Source organism: Dromaius novaehollandiae, chromosome 26 (assembly GCF_036370855.1).
Source record: "Dromaius novaehollandiae isolate bDroNov1 chromosome 26, bDroNov1.hap1, whole genome shotgun sequence".
In the NCBI taxonomy this organism is placed as follows: Eukaryota; Metazoa; Chordata; class Aves; order Casuariiformes; family Dromaiidae; genus Dromaius; species Dromaius novaehollandiae.
The window spans coordinates 6,792,039-6,812,511 of NC_088123.1; the positions used below are offsets into that span (position 1 = coordinate 6,792,039).

The following is a 20,473-nucleotide window of genomic DNA, read 5'->3' on the forward strand; positions in this document are numbered from 1 at the left end:
CGCTGCTCCCAATAAACACAGGCGTTGCATTTCCCCCCGGTTCCCCGTGGGAAGGGCACATCCCATGCCAGGTGCAAATGTCCCCCAGGGAGCTGGCGGCCCTGGCCCAGGGCTCAGCACAGCCACGGCAGGGAGCTGCCCCCGCGCCAGCGAGGGGCCACGTCTCTGGTCCCCCGGCCGATGATTGATGCCGCAGAGCCATCATCACTCCCGCGTCCCCTCCCCGGGCCGGGGCAGAGGGTCCCGGGGAGCCGTCAACGCGCTGGGGGGAGCCGGCTTGTGCAAGCAGCTCCCGCGGGGAGAGGAAAGCCTGAAGGGAGGGGGCCGTCCGTCAAAGCCCTCCCTGGAGCTGGCCACACGTGTGGCCGGCCAGCAGCCACCTGGGCCAGCTGCCCCGGGAGCACAGTCCAGCCCAGCTCCGGGACACCCCCGGCCACCCCCTGCCCCACACCTGGAGGCAGATTAAAGCCTGCCTTTGTGGCCGGCTCGGCTCCCCTCTCGGGGCCAATCTGGGAGCACAGCAGTCTCCGCGCGCTGCTGAGGGGCACCAGCCCCTCCACAAATACCTGCTAACTCCAGACCAAGGCCAGGTCAATGGGTTATAATCATCTCCCCGCTGCTCGGTAATCCCCCATTGTCTCCTATTCACAGCAACACTCGCTGCCCTGCGCGGGACAGCAGTCGCGGGGGGAGGCGGGGGCCCTGCCGCCGGCTTTGCCCCCAGCCCGAGCAGGGACCCCGTGCAGCGGGTCGGGAACAGCAGGATGCTCGGAAGCAGCGGTGCAGCGAGAGCACCGTGGCAGAGCCAAGGGGGAGGTTTGCACGGCCCGACGGCCGTATGGGAGGGCAGCGATCGCTCCTCTGCGGGGCGGGGGTCTCCTTGCAGCCCCCAGGCAGCCCCGTGGGAGGTCCGGCCCCAGGCAGCACGAGGATCCTGCAGCGCCGGGCACCCGAGGCTGCTCCCGCAGCGGTGGGTCAGGCATCTCCCGCACAGCAGCACCGGCCAGGGCCACCGCCTGCCCCGCTGCAGCCCCGGCCTCTGCAGGGACCGGCGAGAACTGCACAACCCCAGCTTGCTGCAGCCTGCACCGGTCGAGTGGCCAAAGCCTCCTGCCTCGGGGTGGAGGTGCTGTCGGCCCCGGGGCATCGAGCCCCCAGGCACATTCCCCCTCCCTCCCCAGCAGGGAGGGCTAGGAGTGCAAAACAGACCCTTTATTTAAGAAAGGCAGCACAAAAATAGCAGGCTTCCGGACTCCTCTGCACCAGGCCCTGGAAGGGAAGGGGAGAGGGCTTAGACGGGGCAGTGGGGCCCTGCTTGCCCTCCCTGGGGCTGGGCTCCCTCCTCTCCCGGGGCCATGCAGGGAGCAGCTGGAGCTGCTCGAGGCCTCAAGGGCCAGTCCTGGCTCCCCTCGCCCACGGGAAGCTCCCTGCCCGGGCAGTGCAAGCAGACGCTGGAGCCAAGCCCTCCACAGCCAGTGTGCAGAGCACTAACGTGCTCAAGCCACCTCAGCCCAGCATCAAGCCTCATCCTCCCTGTAGGGAAGGAGAAAACAGGCACTGGCACCCACCAAACCTGCTGCTCCCAGGGAAATCACGTTCCCCAGCCCTGCTCCCCCCTTACCTGCCAGGCCCTGCTGTAGCTCGCGCTACTTCTTTGCTGCTGGCTTCTTGCCCCTGCCTGCTCCTCGCCCCTGCGGAGGACCGAGGCCACGGCTCAGCACAGCCGCGGGGTGCTGAGCGCAGGGGGCCCGGCTCAGAGGGATGCACCCAGCCGGGACAACCCGGCCCTCCCTGCTCCCCCATTTTAGAGTTCAGCAGCTGGCTGGGACCACACTCAGCATCACCAGTCCCCTTCCCTCCCCGAGGGCACTCGGTCCTGAGCAGCCAGGATGAACCAGGCAGCCCCCATGGTCCCGCAGGGGCTCGGAGCCCTGCCCGGAGCCAGCCGGATGCCCGGCTGGGACGGAACCGCGGGGAAGATGTGGACAACCCCGGCAGCACGGCCAGCTCCTACCTTGCTGGGAAGGGGATCCTCGGAGGAGACGTCGTTCCTGCTCGGGAGGGAAGGAGAGGGCTGGGAGCATGGTTCCTCCTGCCGAGCTGGCACAGCACCCCGGCTGGTCCACGCTCCTCCTCCAGCCCTGCACCCGCCAGCTCCCTCCGTCATACTCACAGCTCTTCCTCCTTCTCCAGCCTCCTCTTCTAGGAGAGAGATGTAGTTAACAGGGCTTAGCATGTCCGTGAGCAGCCTGCAACTGCTCCAAGGGACAAGCCACATGGCTCATCCTGGGTGGAAAGGCTCGTTCAGGGTGGCTGCAGTGGGGGAAGCTCGGAGCAAACTGTCCCTGTGGCAAGGCCACCACCCCAGGCACCAGCATCCCCGGGACCCCCCTTCTCCCGCCTCCGTGCGAGAGCCGCGCGCCCAGCCAAGGCATCGCTGCCGGGCAGCTCCATGGGTACCTTGGCAACGCTGCCCTTCTTGGCAGCCTGGACCTTGGGGGGCTTCTCGGGGGACTCCTCCGCAGACTCTTCCTCCTCCACCTCCTCCTCCTCCTCCCAGGACAGGCTCGGCATCACTGCGGGAGAGGCCAGCTCACCTCTCACTCCCGGGCGGGGAGGAGCCCCCCGGGCAGGTTTCCCTTGGGGCGTCCCATCCCATCGCCCGGCTCCGCATCCCGGCGCAGAGGGCGGCTGGGAGCAAGGTCCCGCGGGAAGCGGCAGCCCAGAGCATGCGCTCCCCCCCCACCCCCCCAGGGCTTACAGGAGACGTGCTGCCCGCTGATGTAGACGGGGCCGGAGCCGGCTCTCAAGCGGAAGGTGACGGGAGGCGTCAGCTCCACTCCCACCAGGGTGGCCTGCGGGAGAGGGCGCGTGGCAGTGCCCGCCGGTGCCAGCCCCCCCGGCAGCCCCCCCACTGGGCACTCACCATCGGCAGCACCGAGGGCTTCAGGGTGGCGAGCGGCACCGGGGCACGGGGGGCCTCACCGTCCTCTGTCGGCACGATCTCCACCACGTGGAACTCATCCCTGGCCTTCTCCCCCAGGCAGATCTTGGGGAGCAAGAGCAGCCCCCCCCATGGCACCCCACCACCTCCAGACACCCCTCCCCAAAGCCTGATGGAGGGCTGGGGTCCTCCTCCGGGCCCCCCCAGATCTGCCCCCGGGGGCGACCACCTACCGTCCGCAGGGCCAGCTGCTGCTCGTACTGCCACTCGTCCGGCACCTGGAAGGTGTAGGAGTCCTTCTCGCTGCTCAGCTCGCAGCCTGCGGACACAGCAAGCATCAGGGAGCCGCCAGGGCAGGGGGCTGGGGGGGACCACGCATCTCCTCCCCCACCCAGGGGGACCAGGGACATTGGGGACCGGCTGCAGCAGACGATGCTGCGGTACCCGGCAAGGCGGGGTCCTTACCCCAGATCAGGGACATGGGCTTCTCGGACTTGCTGTCGATGTCGATGCTGTCAGTGAGAGACATAGCGGCAGGATCCCACCTCCTGGGGGGGCGAATGGCGTTACCTGGGAGGGCTCCCGGGCTGCAGAGGCCTTTCCAAGCTCTCCCCCCCATTGCCCCCCCCCCCAGCACCAACCCAGGGCTGCAGGAGGGCATTTACCCCTGCCTAGGGCTGCATGTGGCTGCAGAGCCAGGGACACCAGCCCAATGAGCCCTGCTCTCCTGGGGGCTCACCCTGGGCCCCGCTGGCCCAGCCAAGCTCCAGGCAGAGATGCTGCTCCGGCTGCCCCCAGCCCCGCTCCGGGTGCAGCTGGAGGCTCCGGCTCTCCATCCGCAGCTCGGAGAGGAGACCGGCCCACGCAGCTCCCCCCACGCTCCTCCACAGCCCGGCAGCAGATAACAACGCTGCCTTAGAAAACTCACCCTGGGCCCTCGGCTTACATCAACCCCCAGGAGCCTCCAGAGCAGCCAGCAGCTGCCCCCAGCACCTGCTCAGCCCCTTATAGAGGCGGAGGAGCCCCCGCCCGTGCAATCAGCCCCCCCAGCAGCAGCCCGGCAGGGGGGCAGCTCCCCGGCTCGTCGGGCCGTGACGCCCCGCAGCTGTGCTCCCCCCGAGCGCCCCGCTCCGCGTCGCGGCTGCGGAGGAACCCGGCTCTGAGCTGCCCCCTGCACCGGCCGGCTCCCCGCAGCCCCCTCCCGCCCGCAGCCCCCCCGGGCTGGTGGGTCCCGACTCCCCTTCGGACGGGCTGAGCCTGGGAAATGGCCCAAAATCGCTGGCGGAGGAACGGACAACACGGTGGCATCAGCCTTATTCCCTGCACAACCCCCCCGAGTGCCATCCTGCGGCGGGCGGCAGCGAGGGGAGGCCACGGTGTCCCCCCGCCGTCCTCGTCCAGCCCCCCCGGGACAGCTACGCGAGGGCAGGGACGGGGGGGCAGCGGCCCCGTCCCGGGGGGCGCAGAGGCACCAGCTCCGGCCCCGGGCGCTGCTGCCTGCACGCGGGGCTGCCCCACGGCTGCGCGGGAGCTCGCCGAGCCTCTGGGCTGCCTCGCAGAGGTCCTGGGGTGCCACCGTGCCCTGCTGGGTGCCACCGTGCCCTGCTGGGTGCCACCATGCCCTGCCACCACTGCTGGGTGCCACCATGGCCTGCTGGGGGCCATCATGCCCTGCGACCACTGCTGAGTGCCACTGAGCCCTGCCAGGTGCCACCATGCCCTGCCACCCCTGCTGGGTGCCACTGAGCCCTGCTGGGGGCCACCGTGCCCTGCCACCCCTGCTGGGGGCCATCATGCCCTGCCACCACTGCTGAGTGCCACTGAGCCCTGCCAGGTGCCACCGTGCCCTGCCACCACTGCTGGGTGCCACCATGGCCTGCTGGGGGCCACCATGCCCTGCGACCACTGCTGGGTGCCACTGAGCCCTGCTGGGTGCCACCATACCCTGCCACCCCTGCTGGGTGCCATCATGCCCTGCGACCACTGCTGAGTGCCACTGAGCCCTGCTGGGGGCCACCATACCCTGCCACCACTGCTGGGTGCCACTGAGCCCTGCTGGGGGCCACCATACCCTGCCACCACTGCTGGGTGCCACTGAGCCCTGCTGGGGGCCACCATACCCTGCCACCCCTGCTGGGTGCCATCATGCCCTGCGACCACTGCTGAGTGCCACTGAGCCCTGCTGGGTGCCATCGTGCCCTGTCACTCCTGCTGGGTGCCACCATACCCTGCCAGGTGCCACTGTGCCCTGCCACCACTGCTGGGTGCCACTGTGCCCTGCCAGGTGCCACCATACACAGTCGCCCCTGCTAGGTGCCACCATGCCCTGCTGGGTGCCACCATACCCTGTCAGGTACCACTGTGCCCTGCCAGGTGCCACCATACACAGTCGCCCCTGCTAGGTGCCACCATACCCTGCCAGGTGCCACTGTGCCCTGCCACCACTGCTGGGTGTCACTGTGCCCTGCCAGGTGCCACCATACACAGTCGCCCCTGCTAGGTGCCACCATGCCCTGCTGGGTGCCACCATACCCTGCCAGGTACCACTGTGCCCTGCCAGGTGCCACCATACACAGTCGCCCCTGCTAGGTGCCACCATACCCTGCCAGGTGCCACTGTGCCCTGCCACCACTGCTGGGTGTCACTGTGCCCTGCCAGGTGCCACCATACACAGTCGCCCCTGCTAGGTGCCACCATGCCCTGCCAGGTGCCACTGTGCCCTGCCAGGTGCCACCATACACAGTCGCCCCTGCTAGGTGCCACCATGCCCTGCTGGGTGCCACCATGCACGGTCACCTCTGCTGGGTGCCACGGTGCACTGCCACCCCTGCCAGGTGCCGCTGCCTCCCGCCGGCTGCCACCGCTGCCTGCGCCCCGCCCCCGCCCCTCTTGGCCACGCCCCCGTCTGGCCACGGCCCGCCGGAGGCGGCGCATGCGCGCCGGGGCGGCCGGAAGCGCCGGGCGCCGCCTTCCGGCCCCGCTTCCGGACGGCGCGGCGGCATGGCGGCGGCGGGGGCGCCGCTGGGCGCCCTGGTGAGGCCGTGGGGCTGCGGCAGCTCTGGGAGCGCGGGGGGTGCCCGGGCCGCGGGGCAGCCCCGGGGCGGGGGGTGCGGGAAGCCCCCGAGAGGGCCGCGCTGGGGCGCCGGGGTGCGGGGCAGGGCCCCCGCGGAGGCCGGGCCGCTCCGTGGCAGCGGCCCGGGGGGCGGCAGCGGGGGCCCGGGGGCTTCGCGCGTCCTTTCCCGCTCCTGCAGCTTCTCTCCTGTCTCCAGGGACCCAGCGAGGCCGCGGCGGCCGCTCGCGCCTTGTCGCTGCCGGCCGAGGCTTACGGCAATGACGTGAGTATCCCCGGGGCGCGGGGAGGCAGCTCCCGGGCCCCGCCGGCCTTCGCGCACCCGTCCCGCCCGGTGCCAGAGCTCCCGGGGGTGCGGGAGCCCCCCGAGGCAGCCGTGGCCCCGGCTCGGCTGCTCCTTGAGCCTCCCCGGGGCCGCAGGGCCGAGGACAGGGCGGGAGGACCATCGGGGCGGTCACAACCTAACACGGTGCGTCTGGGTTTGGAGCCATCGGTCCTCAGTGCGGGAATCTCCCTCCTGCCTTTCACAGCATCCTTTGGGAGTCTCGTGATTAGCTTGGGCCTTCAGCTCTGATCCGAGTTCACTTGTGCTCTAGAACCAGGTTCTGGCTAACACAGGACCCTCCTGAGGAGGTGCGTGGGCTAAACCAGACCCCAAAACCACCACCGCCCTCCCCAAAGCAGCAGCAGGAAATGACTTCAAGATATTTGCTATGTGGGAGGCTAAGTTGAAGATGGCAGTGTTTAATCACCTTTGCTCCTGTCTGTCTGCAGCCCAACGTTGAAATGATGTGGGCCATGAAGGCGTACCAGCACGCTGAAGTCTATTTTAACGTAAGTCCGCAGGGGCTGGGTAGTGGTCGAGTAGCAGAAGGGGCAGCGGGGTCGGATGGGATCTCATGTGCTGGTTTTGTAAGACAAATACCTATCACGCAACATGAGACCCAGGGCTGAAACGGCTGGAGGGGAAGCGCCGGTCAGAAGGAAAGGGTGTGAGCTCTGCTGCTTCTTGTGTCTTCCCTGGTAGCTTATTTCCTCCGTTGATCCCAAGTTTCTGAACCTCACCAAAGTCGATGACCAGATCTATGGTGAATTCAGGAAAACCTTTAGTGATCTCAAAATTGATGTACTTGACCCAGAAGAGCTCAAATCAGAGCCAGCCAAAGAGGTAAGCGCTGAAGGGGTGGCAGGGAGGGGTGCGTAGCCCATCTCTTCCTCGGCCTTGGGCTTCCAGTGGCTCTGGAAATGAGGTAGATGTGAACATTGCTCTCTAGAAATGGCGCCCATTCTGCATGCAGTTCGAAGGGGTTGTTGAGGACTTCAACTACGGCACCCTGCTCCGCCTGGACTGCAGCAAAGACTACACTGAAGAGAACACGATATTCGGTGAGCGGGCCCGGGGCTGGAGGGGGTGTTATGGCAGCGGGCCCGGGGCTGGAGGGGGTGTTATGGCAGCTGTCACACCAGCCCTACTGGCTCTAGGATGCTAGATGCAGCTGCCAGGTTCGTGGACTGACCTGGCTCTTCCCTGCCGTGGGTGCTGATAGCATTGCACCTTTCTCTCCTCCTCCTTCCCAGAAATCTGCACTTTGTGCTCTGCCTTGAGTAGATATGACTTAGGACGGTTACAATTTTCCTTGCCTTTGGACAGCTGAATTGCAGAGAGGTAACAGAGCAGTCTGCTGTATGTTCTGCTAGTGAGGGATGAAGCCTGAAGCAAGTTCCTTTTGTGCTAGAGTGGAAGGCTCTGCTGTTCTGTGGAGTTGGGACCGAGGCCGCATGAGGCTGTAGGAATTCTGAACCCAACTTATTCACAGACCGGCTCTAAACCTTTATTTCCCCTCTCTCAGCCACCAGAATCCAGTTTTTTGCCATTGAAATAGCTCGGAACAGAGAGGGTTGTAACAACATTGTCTACACCAGTGCCAAAAACCCAGCGTCTGCTGGAGCAATGGAAGCAGCATCTGCGTGAGGATGGGATGGAGCTCACCCCCGGCGCTTAACAGATGTGAGACAACTTTGACACAGGAGCACCTGTTCCTTCAGGAAGGAGGCATGTACAGACCCGAGTGAGGGTAGATGCTCTCCCCAGGACTGAACTGTGCTTTCATTGCCTTTCCTACAGAAACAGCCTTTGACTTCAGATTCCATTTACAGATTGTAAATAAACACTTAAGAAACTCCCTTGTGCTGCAAGAGTTAATGGACCTGCTGCCAGCCTGTCTGTATAAATGGGTTGTCAGAGGCCCCTAGAACAAACCTAAAAGCTAACAAACTACTCCTGACTCCACTTTGATTTTAGTCAGTTCAGGCCAGGAATCACCATGGTATTAGCAGTAAGTAGCAGGGGTTAGTACTGCTGCTAGAATATTAGTACCTGACTATGATCTATATACATATATATCAAATACACTTTGACCTGCCACCTCATTTGTAAAAACAAAACCTACTAAGCATTGGCCAGCTGCTCCATCAGGTCTGTGCAGAGAAGAGCCCACAACACAAACTGCTGGCAGAGGGATCCATCTCCCAAGCACAGGCAAGGCCCAGATAGACACAGCTCAGTAGAAACCATTGAAGTTTATTTGCAGTCACAATGCTTACACTGTATGCAGCAAACACCCTTACAAGTCAACCAGCAATCTGCTCACGCGAAAAAGGACCCAACACACAATCGCCAGAGGAAAGAACAAAAAAAAAAAGGAAGAAAATAAAATTAAGAATAGGTGGTGTCCAGGAAGAGAAACTGAAACCCTAAGGACTGAGTGTCTGTGGGGTAGAGCTGAGCAAGAGAATGCACACAACTAGCAGCAACAATAGTGGAAAAAGTACAAGGCAAACAGGTTCCCCCTCCCCCATCAGCTTTCCTCTGTAAGTAAATTTTATATCCAAAACATTTATTATGGTGACTTAGAAAAAATGGAATTATTTTAAAGGGGGTGTTAAATACTTCATGCTAGGCAAACCTTGTTATTAAGAACCCTCCAAGGTGGCTAATTCCCTGCAGCAGTCCTGCGCTCCTGGCTCTGTCCAAGTACGCACGCCCTGCCCTAAGGGCCGACTGCACTCGCTCCATGGTGGGCGAGTTCACAAGACCATGGCGAGTTCACCCCCGGCCTGATTATTCTGCGTGTGCTTCCAGCTTTACAGCAACTAGGAAACAAGTACAAGGTACAGTCAGGAGAGCACCTACTGCAGTGCTGCTGGGCAGGGGGGGGAGCCAGTGCCCCCACGATGTGTCAGTTCAACAGGTCACCCAGAGGGAGGGAGGCGAGGGCCCTATGAGAAGCAAATTGACAAGGGGGACAGCGCCTACTGTTACACCGGGGGGGAGAGGAGAGACACCCACGAGCAAGCACGAATGAGAGATCACGCGGCATGGCTTAGAGTTCCTAATAACAAGGGCAAGACGGTAACAGGAAGTTGTGATTTCAAGGGGCTTAATAAGAAAAAATATACATTTGGAATTTTACAATGTTTTTGTTTTTTTGTTTTTGTTTTTTTTTTTTTGCTTCTCTCTACACTTGTCACTAAATATATCTCTGCACTTTCACACACCCACCCCTCGCCCAGTAAAGCTTCAGGCCTGCAGGACACACTTTCCTCACTCGCATACACAACCCTCACGCCAGCACTGGTGCACCAGGACTCTGTAAAAATTTCAATCACACTTTTTTTTTTTTTTTAAATTGAGTCAATATAAACCTTGTTCAAAATGTTATGAAAAAATGTACATGTTTATACAAGGCAGGCTGCAGCAGAGCGCTGGCGTTCCACGCAGACATTCTGGTAGGGAGACGCTGGATTCTTGCACCTGGCTTATGCCCTTCCACCCCCTCCCACGGAAACAGAAGCACCCTGCCCTGGTGAGCTTAACCCCTCCTGTTCCCTCCTCCCTCGGGACGTGGAGTACGGTCAAAGCGAGCGCCGCAATCCAGCCCTAGGGAAGAGCAGGGATTAGAAACGCCCTCTTTTCTTTCCATCGGAAACGGTAACCCCTCTGGGCCAGGCCAAAGAGATGCTGCTCTGTACAGGTGGAGTTGGGAGACGTCAGCTCATCATGTCATTGCTGTTCACACCGTAGGTGGAGTTCTTCATGGAGTCGTTTACCTCTCGCCTGAACGCTGACAGGTTTTGTGTAAACCTACGGAAAACGCAGAGCAGTGCATGTTAGAGCAGGAACCTGCCCATGCCTTGAGTGTTTTGCTACCCGTGAGGCTGCCACAAGGATCGCTGTATGCTGGGTTCTCTAGGTTGTACTTCCACATAAACCTCTGGGCTCAGAACACCTCAGGACCCAGGCAGGTCTCAGTCCTACATGCAGGTCCTTGGCCCAGTGGCTTCCGTACTGACCTGTCCCGGTTCTTGGTTAGGAGGTTGCGTTCGATGCCTTCCATGAGGTTCTCAAAGCACAGGTGCATTGCCTGCTGTTTCTCTGGGGGCTGGCTGTTCACTATACTGTTCCTCAAGTCAGAGAAATACTGGGGGAGACAAGAGAAGGATGGGTTAATTTTCAGAGCAATAGGCAGCTTGGCTTTGGAACAGGGCATAATACATCCTCTTCAGGAAGAGGGGGGGAACGTGTTACAGCTCTTCACGTGATTTCTAGTGCTCTTATAAATGAGAGTTTAATAGGATTCATTAGTGACAGGGCTGCTGCAGGGAAGGGCTGGATACCCTTCTGTCTTGACACACAGTCTCTGTCCTGACTTCCCAACCTCCTGCTCTGCCACAGAACTGCTTAGTTCAGCCTGAAGGCTCCAGCATCGTTCAAGCCCAGACAGCTTCTCGAGCTGGGATGGCAGGTCGGGATGTTTACCTTTTCATTGAGCAGTATCAAGCCAAGCAGAGGCCGAGACATTGACCACTGGTTCCTGCAGTCCTCAAAGATGATGATATTCAGCACTGTTGACAGCATCTGGAAAAGGGAGACTGAGGCTTAAAACCAGCCCTTCAAATACAGCTCTCCCCTTGCCATGGCACTGTGTGCACACAAGAGTGAGCATTCACCTCCACAGTTTCCTTCCCACGGGAGGAGAAAGCATCCCTGCATTACACGCAAGGGGTGGAACGGGCATGCTCACACTGCCAAGATGAGCCCCCTCTGAAAGCTGACTGGCCTCTGTACCAGGCTAGAAAGATCATCAGTGACGTCAAAGATACTCAGATGCTGAGATTAAAAGCCAAGCATATACATACAAAGGGCAGCTCATGCTTGTTTAATGCTTCTGGTATTGTCTCCTATTGGATCCTCAATGCTACAGTGCTCCCAGCATCATGGGACAAAAGGAGCACCTGGTTAGTAGAGAACAGTGAACAGCGGTTAGTAGAGAACTCCTCAGCGAAGGCACACATAGCAGGTGCTGAAAGCTCTTACAGTATTTATTTCCGACACACCCCATCCTGCCCCAAGGCAGCCAGGGGAAAATTGTCTGATCTTCAATTAAGGTAACAGCAAGAGCTTAACCGTACAAACTGCACACGGGCATGTTTTGTGCCCTGGGAAGCTGCTTCTGTTCAACACTAGTGTCTGCATTCCCTTCCACAGCCTTGTTAGGGTGTAATAGCAGGAACAAAACTGAGGTCTGGTTTGGAAATGCAGCTTCTCTTTTATCCCCAGAAGACACAATTTCTAGCTCCCGAAATAGCCTGCTTTTGTTTGCTTTTGATCTACCCAGGTGGAAGGACAGAACAATATTTCCTGCTTTCACGTGGAAGTCATGCTGACACCTTGCCTAGTACCAGTGACTGAAGCTGGATAACACTGTAAGAAACGCACTGCATGCTGTTGTTCAAACGCAGCAGGTCAGGTGAGGGACATATACAGAAGTGTTTTGCTCTGAGGTAGGGATGTCCAGATCCCAGTGCTGAGCCCTCTGGAGTGCCAAAACCAAGACCTCTGCAAGCAGAATCACCTGTCATGAAGAAATGCTACACAAAGATACCTATATGCTAAGACTCATCTAAGCAAGGAAAACGTGTCTTCAGCTCATTGATCTTCTGCCATCACATATGCTGAAGACTAACAGAGGAGACAAATCCCAGCAAGCTCTATGTATATCAAAGGTGTTGTGGATAGAGGCAGGAGACAGATGGTAGATGTGCTACCAGCATGTAAGACTTGATTATCAAATTCACCCTGCGGAGGCCATTCTGAATCCAGGCACGAACAGTGCCAAGATAGCGCATGCTCTAACAGGCAGCAACTTCCACATGGTCCTAACACGAGAGTCACAGCAGAGATTGCTCCTGTATGCTGAAGTCTAACCACAGCCTTGTTAGGCACAGGGACCCCATGGTTTCTGCTCTGCTGTGAGTGCACATGTACCACTGAATTATTCCAGGGCTTCAAACAAGCCCTGTCTTAAAGCAGAACAGGATCACATGCTCATTGGCAGAAGGTGTATTTCCTGGCTCCATTTCTACAAGCTGCCAGTGCAGTCCATGCTATTTTTTCTCTAAAAAAGGAAAACAAGTCTTGTTTTTTGCTACTTCCTTTCACTTCTAAAATGCAAAAATGGTGTTCTTTGCACAGGGAAAACCATTGCTCTGAAGTGCATTTTCAGATCAGACCTACCACACACTGAATGCGTAGGAGAGATGCAGCACTAGCCAGAAAATCCTTTTCCCTCAGGAAGAGCCCAGAGCTCTAGAGCAGGAATCATGCATCCCCCATATTATGTCATGCTAGAAGAATTCAGGGCTTATCAGGCAGTTTACCATGCCATGCCACAAGAAGGCCCTACACCTTCACTCTTTACCTGCTGAATCATCTCTGGGTGCTGCTGCATAATGTGCAAGAACCGGTCGCTCTCCTGGGTCAGAGGTGTGGTCCTCTTCTTGGTGCTGCGAGACAGCTGCTTGAAGAGATAGGTGACAATGTGGTCCAAACAGGAGCAGCAGCCTGTGCAAACCATCGTGTCTGCAAGAACAGGAGAGGGGGAGATGTTGGAACACTGCCAGCATTTCTCTTGCTCAGACGCACCTGGGCCTACTCCCAGGAAAGCATCACCATTCATCTGGTTCCATTCAGGGACTTGGCAAACAAGCCATTTAACCTAGACCAGTCAGTGACTTCCTCACTGACGTGTTCATCATCTCTAATGTTTCAGCTTTAACAGAGGTGAAACAATTCAACAACCCATTCCACCCCTTTCTATAAGCCCTGTTATGAGTGCAGAAAAAAAGATCAATATAGGTTTACACCAAGATCAATTACCCACAGTCAGGACAACAGTCCACAACTCCATGGCCTGAACCTGACACTTATCTACTACTTCGGTTGCTTTGAATTCACAGTATTTCAGACTCTTTCCTCATTTCCAAATCAAAGCTCTAAGAGCACAACAGAGAACAGAAATAGTTACCTAGTGCAGTGAGGCCTTCTGAAATGGAAGAGAGAATATACATGATTACATGAGGCTCCAGACTGGCTATAAAGTTCATGTGGTCCTGGGTAAGAACTTCCAGCAAGGAATAGTATGACTGGCTGAGCTTGGGATAATCCTGCAGAGAGAGAAAAAGACTTAAGGCCTCTTGGCTACTCTGGAAACATCAGCCAGACTTTCTGCAGTGGGATATACCCAACCTATTCATTAATCATCTCAAAATTGCTTACCAAATCTCCTGGAATGAGAACAAACCAACCTCCCTCACAGCATAACTTATGAACCAATATATTTCCCCCCCCGCCAAACTACTGTCCAAACAGGCTCCAACACCAATGGCGCAGCAGGCTTTCAACACTGTTATACCAAACATCTTTCCTCACTGCTTCGCTCACTTCTAATGGGAAGTGTTAGCTGACTAACGCCAGTGCTGGAGATAAAGAGATAGGAATGGCTCTCCAGGTGTCCACTGCAGAGTGCCAGATCACCTGAAGTCCACGTGCACAGTGCTGGCTCAGCAGCCTGCACTGCTGATTCTTCTGCAGTCAGTGACACAGATCCCTCAGCAGACCCCAGACGAGGACGACTCTGCTGGTAGTCCTGCAAAGTGGTCCCGTTGTAAGAGCTGCACTTGAACTGCATGTTTCAAGAGCCATGGCTTGGCCACTGCTATATCAGATCAAGAAAATGCTGAATGCAGTCACAGAGATAACTTATTGCCATAGCAAGATCTGAAAGAAGATGAATAAGACAGACTCTGAGGGATACGTTGTCCCCTCTCCCCAACATTTTGCCAGGCAGGACTGTGCTGACAGGATCTCAAACATCTGCTGCAAAATGGATTACTGTATTTGAGGTCTGGATAGGAACAAGACTCTGTAGGTGGATGTCTTCAGCAAGCAGGTTGCTCTGTAACTGCTGACACATTGAGATCTTTGCCCACAGGCAGTACAGGGAAGAACAATCCTTCGCTTGCAGGAAGTACTTTTCAGGTAGAGAAGCAACTGTTTTGGTAATTGCTCTGGTGAGACTTGGAACATATCCTGCTGGAGAGATGAGCAGCAGGGCTGCCCAGCAGGCCCTTGGGTGACAGGGTCACAGCCTTCGCACAGGACTTGCCACTGCACATTTCAGGAGCTGTAATTTCCTGCCGGCCTGTGCCTAGCTGGGGTTCCAGGAAGTGGCACAAGTTCACTTGTCTCTGTGATTAAAGTATTCCTTTACTGTATAATCTTCCACCCCGTCTTTCCTAGCCATGTGTTTACACTGCTAATCACAGGTGTCAGCTTACCAGAAGGTCACTGTGAGGGATGGAAAGCAGAAGCTTGATAAAAGTTTGCAAGGCATTGTCCAGTGCATCATCCCCATACAGACGGAAGACCCCAAAGTTGACGTAGCTCCCGCTCAGCGCGGCCTTCAGCATAGAGAAGCAGATGGAAATCCCCTTGAGCTTCAAGGCATAGACTTGATCCTTTGGGACCTCCCCAAGCGTTAGGATACGATTTCCTGCATGAGCACAGAAGCAGAGTCAGTATTTTAGCAACCGTGTCCAGATACTTTCTCCCTCAGGGTGCAGGAGAAACAAAGAAGCAGAGCCATAAGGAGCAACTGAGAAGTCAGTCACAAACACTGGAGACTTACTTCCCAGCCAAAAGTTAAGGAACCCATTACATGTTAACAGCATAGTTCTACTAGGAACCAGGGAGAACACAGCTGCATGCAATTTTGCTGTGGAAACAGGACAGCATGAATATAGAATTGCTCTCTACTTGCTTTACGGGTTCCCCTCTGCCACCTCGAATACTCAGAAGGGGCTCGGCTGGGCTTCCTGTTCATTGCTGTCCCTTTTCTTCCTTATTTGCAGGGCAAATACCCTACTCCTACTTGCCTGCCTACCCAGCACTTCAAGCAGAAGCCTCTCCCTGTACCCGAGCATGCATTCAGCAAGTGACTTGGTACTGCTTCCCAGCCTGGGCTCATTCTCCGAGCTGGCAAGTGCCCCAGTTCTCCCTCCCCAAGCGCGTGGGGGAGTCAAGGGCAGACTGAGACTGCCTAGATCCCACCTGCTGAATACTCACCATAAGTAGTTATCATTTTACTTGTTTCTCGGAAAAGCAGGATGCCATTTGGGGAGGACACATCAAACTGCAGCCGTTGGGATCTAACGGAAAAACAGGGAATAAATATGAGCTCATACAGATCAGAATGAAAACAGAGACAATATTGTAGCACCTCCGTGTGCTGCTATGTACTGGGGCACCCTCCTCTGAAATCCATTCACAAGAGTTCAACAGAACGCCCCAGTCTGGTAGCATACTGTTGTTCATTACCAAAGCAAGATAGGACACAGCCGTTTAGGGACAGACAAGCTTTGCTCTCAGAAGAAAGGGCCTATATTTCACAGACTTTAGGAATATTACAAGTCTGAGTCTGGAAATCCTGTCTTGGCAATAGTCACTAGGCTACTGTACACAAACACAGTGAATATCTTGGAAGAGAGCACTGTGGGGCAGGCTGACTAGCTCCTATTCATAACACAACCAAGAATCCAGAGCTTGGCATTTTTTCCCTGCCACAGTGAACAGATCTTAAAACTGAAGTGCAGTGAGTTTTCCAGTTCACTTCTGAAATAAGTAAGAGGACATGTTCCAGTAAGGTTTGTTCTACTGCAAAGATGCCATTTGGTTGTGGTAAACAGTCTAACAGTATGGACTCTCAAGAACTCTAAAGCAACTGCGTCTGAACCTTCTGTCCTTTTTGCTTGGCTGTAACAACGGTTCCTTCCTATAGGGTTGTGTTCAGCTGGCTGTATGCCAGAGCCACATCTTGGCAAGTTTCCACTGCCAGACTAGACGGCTTCTGAATTATCTGAATATCATCAGATACACCTCTTCTAGCAAAGAGTGGATGGTCTAAAGCAAAAGCAGTCGTCTTGCTGCTGATTCAACAATGCTTGTTTTAAACCTAGGTTTTAAAAATTAATACAAGTTGCCTCCCTCTTATGATGCTGGCCTTAAAAATAGACGCTCGAGAAATTCAGTGTGCTTACTGATCTTGTCTCTTGCTCTGACTGACTTGTGACACATGACTGATATTTGTAATTTTCTTCCCTGCTGAAACAATGCCAGTTCCCCCCCACCCCCCTTCTTGGCACCCTGTAAAGTATAAATAGATTGAAGTAGAAAAAACACAACTGGGCACCAACACCCACCAAACAGCTGAAGCAGCAGACAGACACAAATCCCTGCCAGCGCGCAGGCACTGGAGGTTCATACCTATTATGTACCAACTCAGCCATCAGCTTGAGGACAGGTGTAGTGCAGGCTGGGTCATGGTACCAGAGTTCAATTGCCCGCTGTAGGATTGGCATGTAGGATGGGTAGCTGCAAGGTAAATGCTAAGGAACTTTGTTTACATGAAGAAAAAGGCTCAGCAACTTCTACCAAAAGACATAGCTTGTGCACTGCCTCCAAGCCTTGCAAAGCAGCTTACTTAAAGCTAAACGTAGCTGATGCTGCTAGCTGGGGTCTGCTTTACCAGAGAAACATCTCAGGTCCACTGAAGGAATTGCATACATGCTTCTTATACTATAGCAAACCAGAAGCAAAAGGGTTTGGGATAAAGGGCAAACAGATACAAAGATCTGTCAGAGCAGCAAACAAGTAACCTTCACCAGCCAAAGGGGACTCGAGCACACAGATCCCAGGCTCTTCTAGCAGCTATGGTCTCATCAGGAGGTCAAATACACCAACTGCTGTCAGCCTTAGTAAGTAGGAGGAAAACTTTTGTTGTTACTGAGATACATATATCCCATTAAAAGCCTTTGAGAATTACAGGCCAAATCTCTAGGTTGCTGCTCAGCCAGAGCAAACCAAAGCTATTTTAAAGCTTCCAGACATGACACCAGGTACTATAAAAGTGAAATGAAACCCCACTCAGTATTTAGCTGGGAGCATACGACATTTGGATATGGCCAGCTAGTTTCCCCTCTAACTGGCAGGGTGGCTCAAACTGTAGGGCAATAGAAGGATACATCCATTCAAACAGCATCATGAAGCTGGTCTTGGCATTGAAGGCAAAAGCTATTCCCCTCAAGTCTCTCACCAAACCAACCAATGTTCTCTGCATTGCAAAAGAAAAGGCATTACATGTTAAAAACACACCACACAGATGTCTCCCTCAGTTCCTCTAGCCTGGAGTTGCTAGCCTTCTTCCCATCCCAACAGTAACACAATGTTTCTGTGGTGGCTGCCAATCTCAAGTTAGCCAGTTCTTCCTCTTCAGTCAGTGCCAGAAGCCTTCCTTCAGCTGAGCCAGTACAGTGACAGTACTGGGGTACTTCATTCCCAGCAAGGGGAAAGCTAGCAGATTAGCCTCACTGCTTAAATGACGCACTACATCCAAAACCCAAGGAGTTCAGGGGATATCACCTCTTCCCCACATACTGGGAAGAAAACACCACCCACTCTGGCAACTACTTGTCTTGTCAGAGGCAAGAATGCCTCCCTCTCATCAAGATTTCTTTGTTCTCTCCTGTGTGACTGAACCTGAAATGTCTAAGCCTCTGGGGGAAGAGTAGGGAGAGCACAGATAACATGGAAGTTCTGCCCAACTTACTTTTGCCTCTTGTTCATTGAAAGTGTTTGTGCTGAACATCTGTGCCACAGTCTCAAAAGCAGCTGTAAGGGGAAGCATGAACTGCTCATATTGATCCTCATCTTCCCCTGAAAGAAAAAAGAAATCAAGAGGAAATAGACTGCACATCCCTACACCCTGCTATCTGCCTCAGCAAAGTATGTGTTGCGAGCTTCAGACACTGGTCACCCACAGAGCTAGAGAGACCACACCTCCAGGCAGAAGTGCTGTCACTGTTCATCTCTAACTTTAGAAAAGCTTAGGAGAAACCCTGCCATCCCAGGAAAGCATTTGGCATATTATGAAGGGAAAACTTAGCCCCAGTCTTACTGGCATGCACGTGTGGACTACTTGCACACAACAAAACAGCCACTCTTTGGCTTCTTTCCCTTCCTTTTTCTTATCTCATTTGACTTTTCCCATCCCCATGTCCTTTCCTGCCATTTAGGAAGCTGCAGGACCAGTACCCATCACCCTGCAGAGCCCAGCATCCAAACCACAGTGTCACCGCTTTGCTCTGGTTCCCAGGAGAAGACCGTAATACCTAAATCCACCATGAGAAGACGCCCAAGTGCAGTATAGAAAGTAGTCCGACATCTCATGTCAGTCAGGTTGGACTGATTGTTAATACCCAGGAAGGAAAAGTGCTCACTCTGCAAACAGAAGAAAACGGTAGGGTTAAAAACAAACCACGAGCCTGAATGGGTTCCTGTATTAGGGACTGAGCCATTTATGAATCCTCCATTCTAATTCTTAGCCTCTTCAAGAATAAGAGCTGAATTGCACATTATCTTGCTAAGCACTTCACACGAATGGTCTCAGAGACTAGGCCACAAGAGGGCAATACGTACTGGGTCTGCAAACTGAAGTATTAATGCTTAGAGCGCATCCTGTGTACTGGCAGATACCTGCCCCAACGCTTCTCGTCTGGGAATTCCCCAGTACAAGACGAACAAGGAAAAGTCTTGCTTTGCCTCTAGAACAGAGAAGCATCTTGCCCCTCATTCTCATGGGGACTCCCAAGGGGTTAAAGCTGCTGAAAATCAGCCCTCTGCAGACAGATTCACAGCTACTTTGCCTACGTTCTCCACGGGCAACTGCAGCACTGGACAATGCAGTCTAAATGCAGTTTCTGGACCAGGCACAGCACATGTGACTACCTACAAAAAAATCACCTAGATCAAGGAATACAATGCCTCATTCAATAAGCCAATCCAAACCTCCTGGACATGGTTTCAGGAGTCCTATTACTACAGCATCAGAGCATCAAATGATCAGATGTTCACAAAGGCAAGTCAGTAATCTGATGCTCAGTTGCTCACTTCTAGTTGCTCATTCTGACATTCTTGCTTTCAAGTCAACATCCCAGTTCCACACAGGGAATACCATACTGGTAGTGACCAAGACACAAGGCTGCTATCCTAACCACTGCAGCAGTGGCACTTCCTCCAAGTCAGCAGTGTTCAGAATGAAAGTCAGGGCATTAGAACACTATTCTTTCCTGTTTTAAATTTCAGAAAAGGTGCTCACTGTTTTCTGACTGCATGTGTAGCAGTACCAGCTGTCTCCTGCATTTCACCCTGAAGATGGCTGTCTTTCAGCGCAGAGACCCCCACATTAACTCTCCTAGGATGCAAGGTATCACATAACTACAACCCATCAAAATTGAAGGGCAGGCTTTGAACAGAGAGAGAAGGAACAAAGATAACTTTTCCTAGAAATTCCTCTCATACGATGGAAGCATCTGGGAAACAGATAAACTTCGAAACTGTGCCCAGGTGTTAAAGTTTGGGGATTTTCTCAGCTGCACAAAGGCACATGTAGGAGTTTGTTGCGAGACAAAAAGCAGAAGGTAAAAGGACTTACCGTGTGATTGTTCAGCATGAACTGTACAGCGCTCAGTTTCACCAGTTTTCTAACACTACTGTATGTAAAGGGGGTGTTAAGGAAGCAGCAGAGTCAGCAGAAAGTCTCAGGTACCTGCAAAGCATCCTCCAGAGCAAAGCTAGAAGGGGATTTATGTCTATTTTATTTAAAACGTTCTAGCCTCTCTTCTATTTGTTTCAAGAAGAGCTCTTACTACATTGCATTCATCTCTACTGCAGAGACCTACAGTCTATTTTCTTTGGCACAAAGAACAAATAGAAGACAGTAAGACAGACTGTGATTTCACACAAATTAGGACGGTGGATGGCAAGCTACAAAGCAGCTATGATCCACACTAAAAAGCCTATGAAACTACAGCCATCAACTGTAATTCAACAACTAGATGAAAAAGCTGACTGAGAACTTATACTCTGGTCTTCTCACTACCCAAAAGATTAAATGCTTTTGGAATCTGTTATATGCAGAGTATATGCCCAACTGAGCATCTGGGTCGCTCTTCCCCCATCCTGAAGCTTAAGTGCTCTGTACGCTCGCAGCTCTTCTGAAAAG

General features: G+C 54.8%; 3 protein-coding genes across 4 annotated transcripts in view; 1 reads left to right on the top strand and 2 right to left on the bottom strand.

Moving 5' to 3' along the window:
- Positions 1-1,197: 1,197 nt before the first annotated feature.
- On the bottom strand, positions 1,198-5,845 carry NPM2 (nucleophosmin/nucleoplasmin 2). 2 transcript variants are annotated; one of them, XM_064497752.1, is made up of 10 exons: positions 5,741-5,845; positions 3,410-3,492; positions 3,178-3,263; positions 2,927-3,049; positions 2,762-2,855; positions 2,461-2,576; positions 2,174-2,199; positions 2,015-2,051; positions 1,622-1,691; positions 1,198-1,269 (listed from the first exon to the last, which is right to left on the bottom strand). In XM_064497752.1, exons 2-9 carry the CDS (start codon positions 3,471-3,473, stop codon positions 1,647-1,649), a joined length of 591 nt encoding a protein of 196 aa, XP_064353822.1. In that variant the 5' UTR covers positions 3,474-3,492; positions 5,741-5,845; the 3' UTR covers positions 1,198-1,269; positions 1,622-1,646. The 2 variants fall into 2 exon arrangements, with proteins under 2 accessions (XP_064353822.1, XP_064353821.1); XM_064497751.1 differs by having other exon boundaries at positions 2,174-2,202.
- Positions 5,846-5,849: 4 nt separating this feature from the next.
- On the top strand, positions 5,850-8,198 carry PBDC1 (polysaccharide biosynthesis domain containing 1). The gene is made up of 6 exons (XM_064497754.1): positions 5,850-5,977; positions 6,214-6,279; positions 6,789-6,848; positions 7,042-7,182; positions 7,289-7,400; positions 7,865-8,198. Exons 1-6 carry the CDS (start codon positions 5,945-5,947, stop codon positions 7,984-7,986), a joined length of 534 nt encoding a protein of 177 aa, XP_064353824.1. The 5' UTR covers positions 5,850-5,944; the 3' UTR covers positions 7,987-8,198.
- Positions 8,199-8,575: 377 nt separating this feature from the next.
- The window catches only part of XPO7 (exportin 7), a 53,435-nt gene continuing 41,537 nt past the window's right edge, over positions 8,576-20,473 (bottom strand). Inside the window, exons 18-29 of the mRNA XM_064497755.1 lie at positions 19,904-19,967; positions 18,582-18,690; positions 18,020-18,126; positions 17,436-17,524; positions 16,678-16,785; positions 15,481-15,563; positions 14,694-14,908; positions 13,382-13,520; positions 12,776-12,936; positions 10,834-10,932; positions 10,368-10,495; positions 8,576-10,158 (exon numbers count right to left, since the gene is read on the bottom strand). Coding sequence (XP_064353825.1) covers positions 10,065-10,158; positions 10,368-10,495; positions 10,834-10,932; positions 12,776-12,936; positions 13,382-13,520; positions 14,694-14,908; positions 15,481-15,563; positions 16,678-16,785; positions 17,436-17,524; positions 18,020-18,126; positions 18,582-18,690; positions 19,904-19,967 — 1,396 coding nt within the window. The 3' untranslated portion in view covers positions 8,576-10,064. The remainder of the gene's footprint in view (positions 10,159-10,367; positions 10,496-10,833; positions 10,933-12,775; positions 12,937-13,381; positions 13,521-14,693; positions 14,909-15,480; positions 15,564-16,677; positions 16,786-17,435; positions 17,525-18,019; positions 18,127-18,581; positions 18,691-19,903; positions 19,968-20,473) is intronic.

Bases quoted from the DNA above. Each gene is read 5' to 3' on its own strand.
- NPM2 (XM_064497751.1), bottom strand. From the start codon at position 3,473: ATGTCTCTCACTGACAGCATCGACATCGACAGCAAGTCCGAGAAGCCC. The intron at 3,264-3,409 runs GTAAGGACCCCG...CTGTGTCCGCAG, and splicing joins GCCCATGTCCCTGATCTGGG to GCTGCGAGCTGAGCAGCGAG. The intron at 3,050-3,177 runs GTAGGTGGTCGC...TTGCTCCCCAAG, and splicing joins AGCAGCTGGCCCTGCGGACG to ATCTGCCTGGGGGAGAAGGC.
- PBDC1 (XM_064497754.1), top strand. From the start codon at position 5,945: ATGGCGGCGGCGGGGGCGCCGCTGGGCGCCCTG. The intron at 6,849-7,041 runs GTAAGTCCGCAG...CTTCCCTGGTAG, and splicing joins ACGCTGAAGTCTATTTTAAC to CTTATTTCCTCCGTTGATCC. The intron at 7,401-7,864 runs GTGAGCGGGCCC...CCCCTCTCTCAG, and splicing joins TGAAGAGAACACGATATTCG to CCACCAGAATCCAGTTTTTT.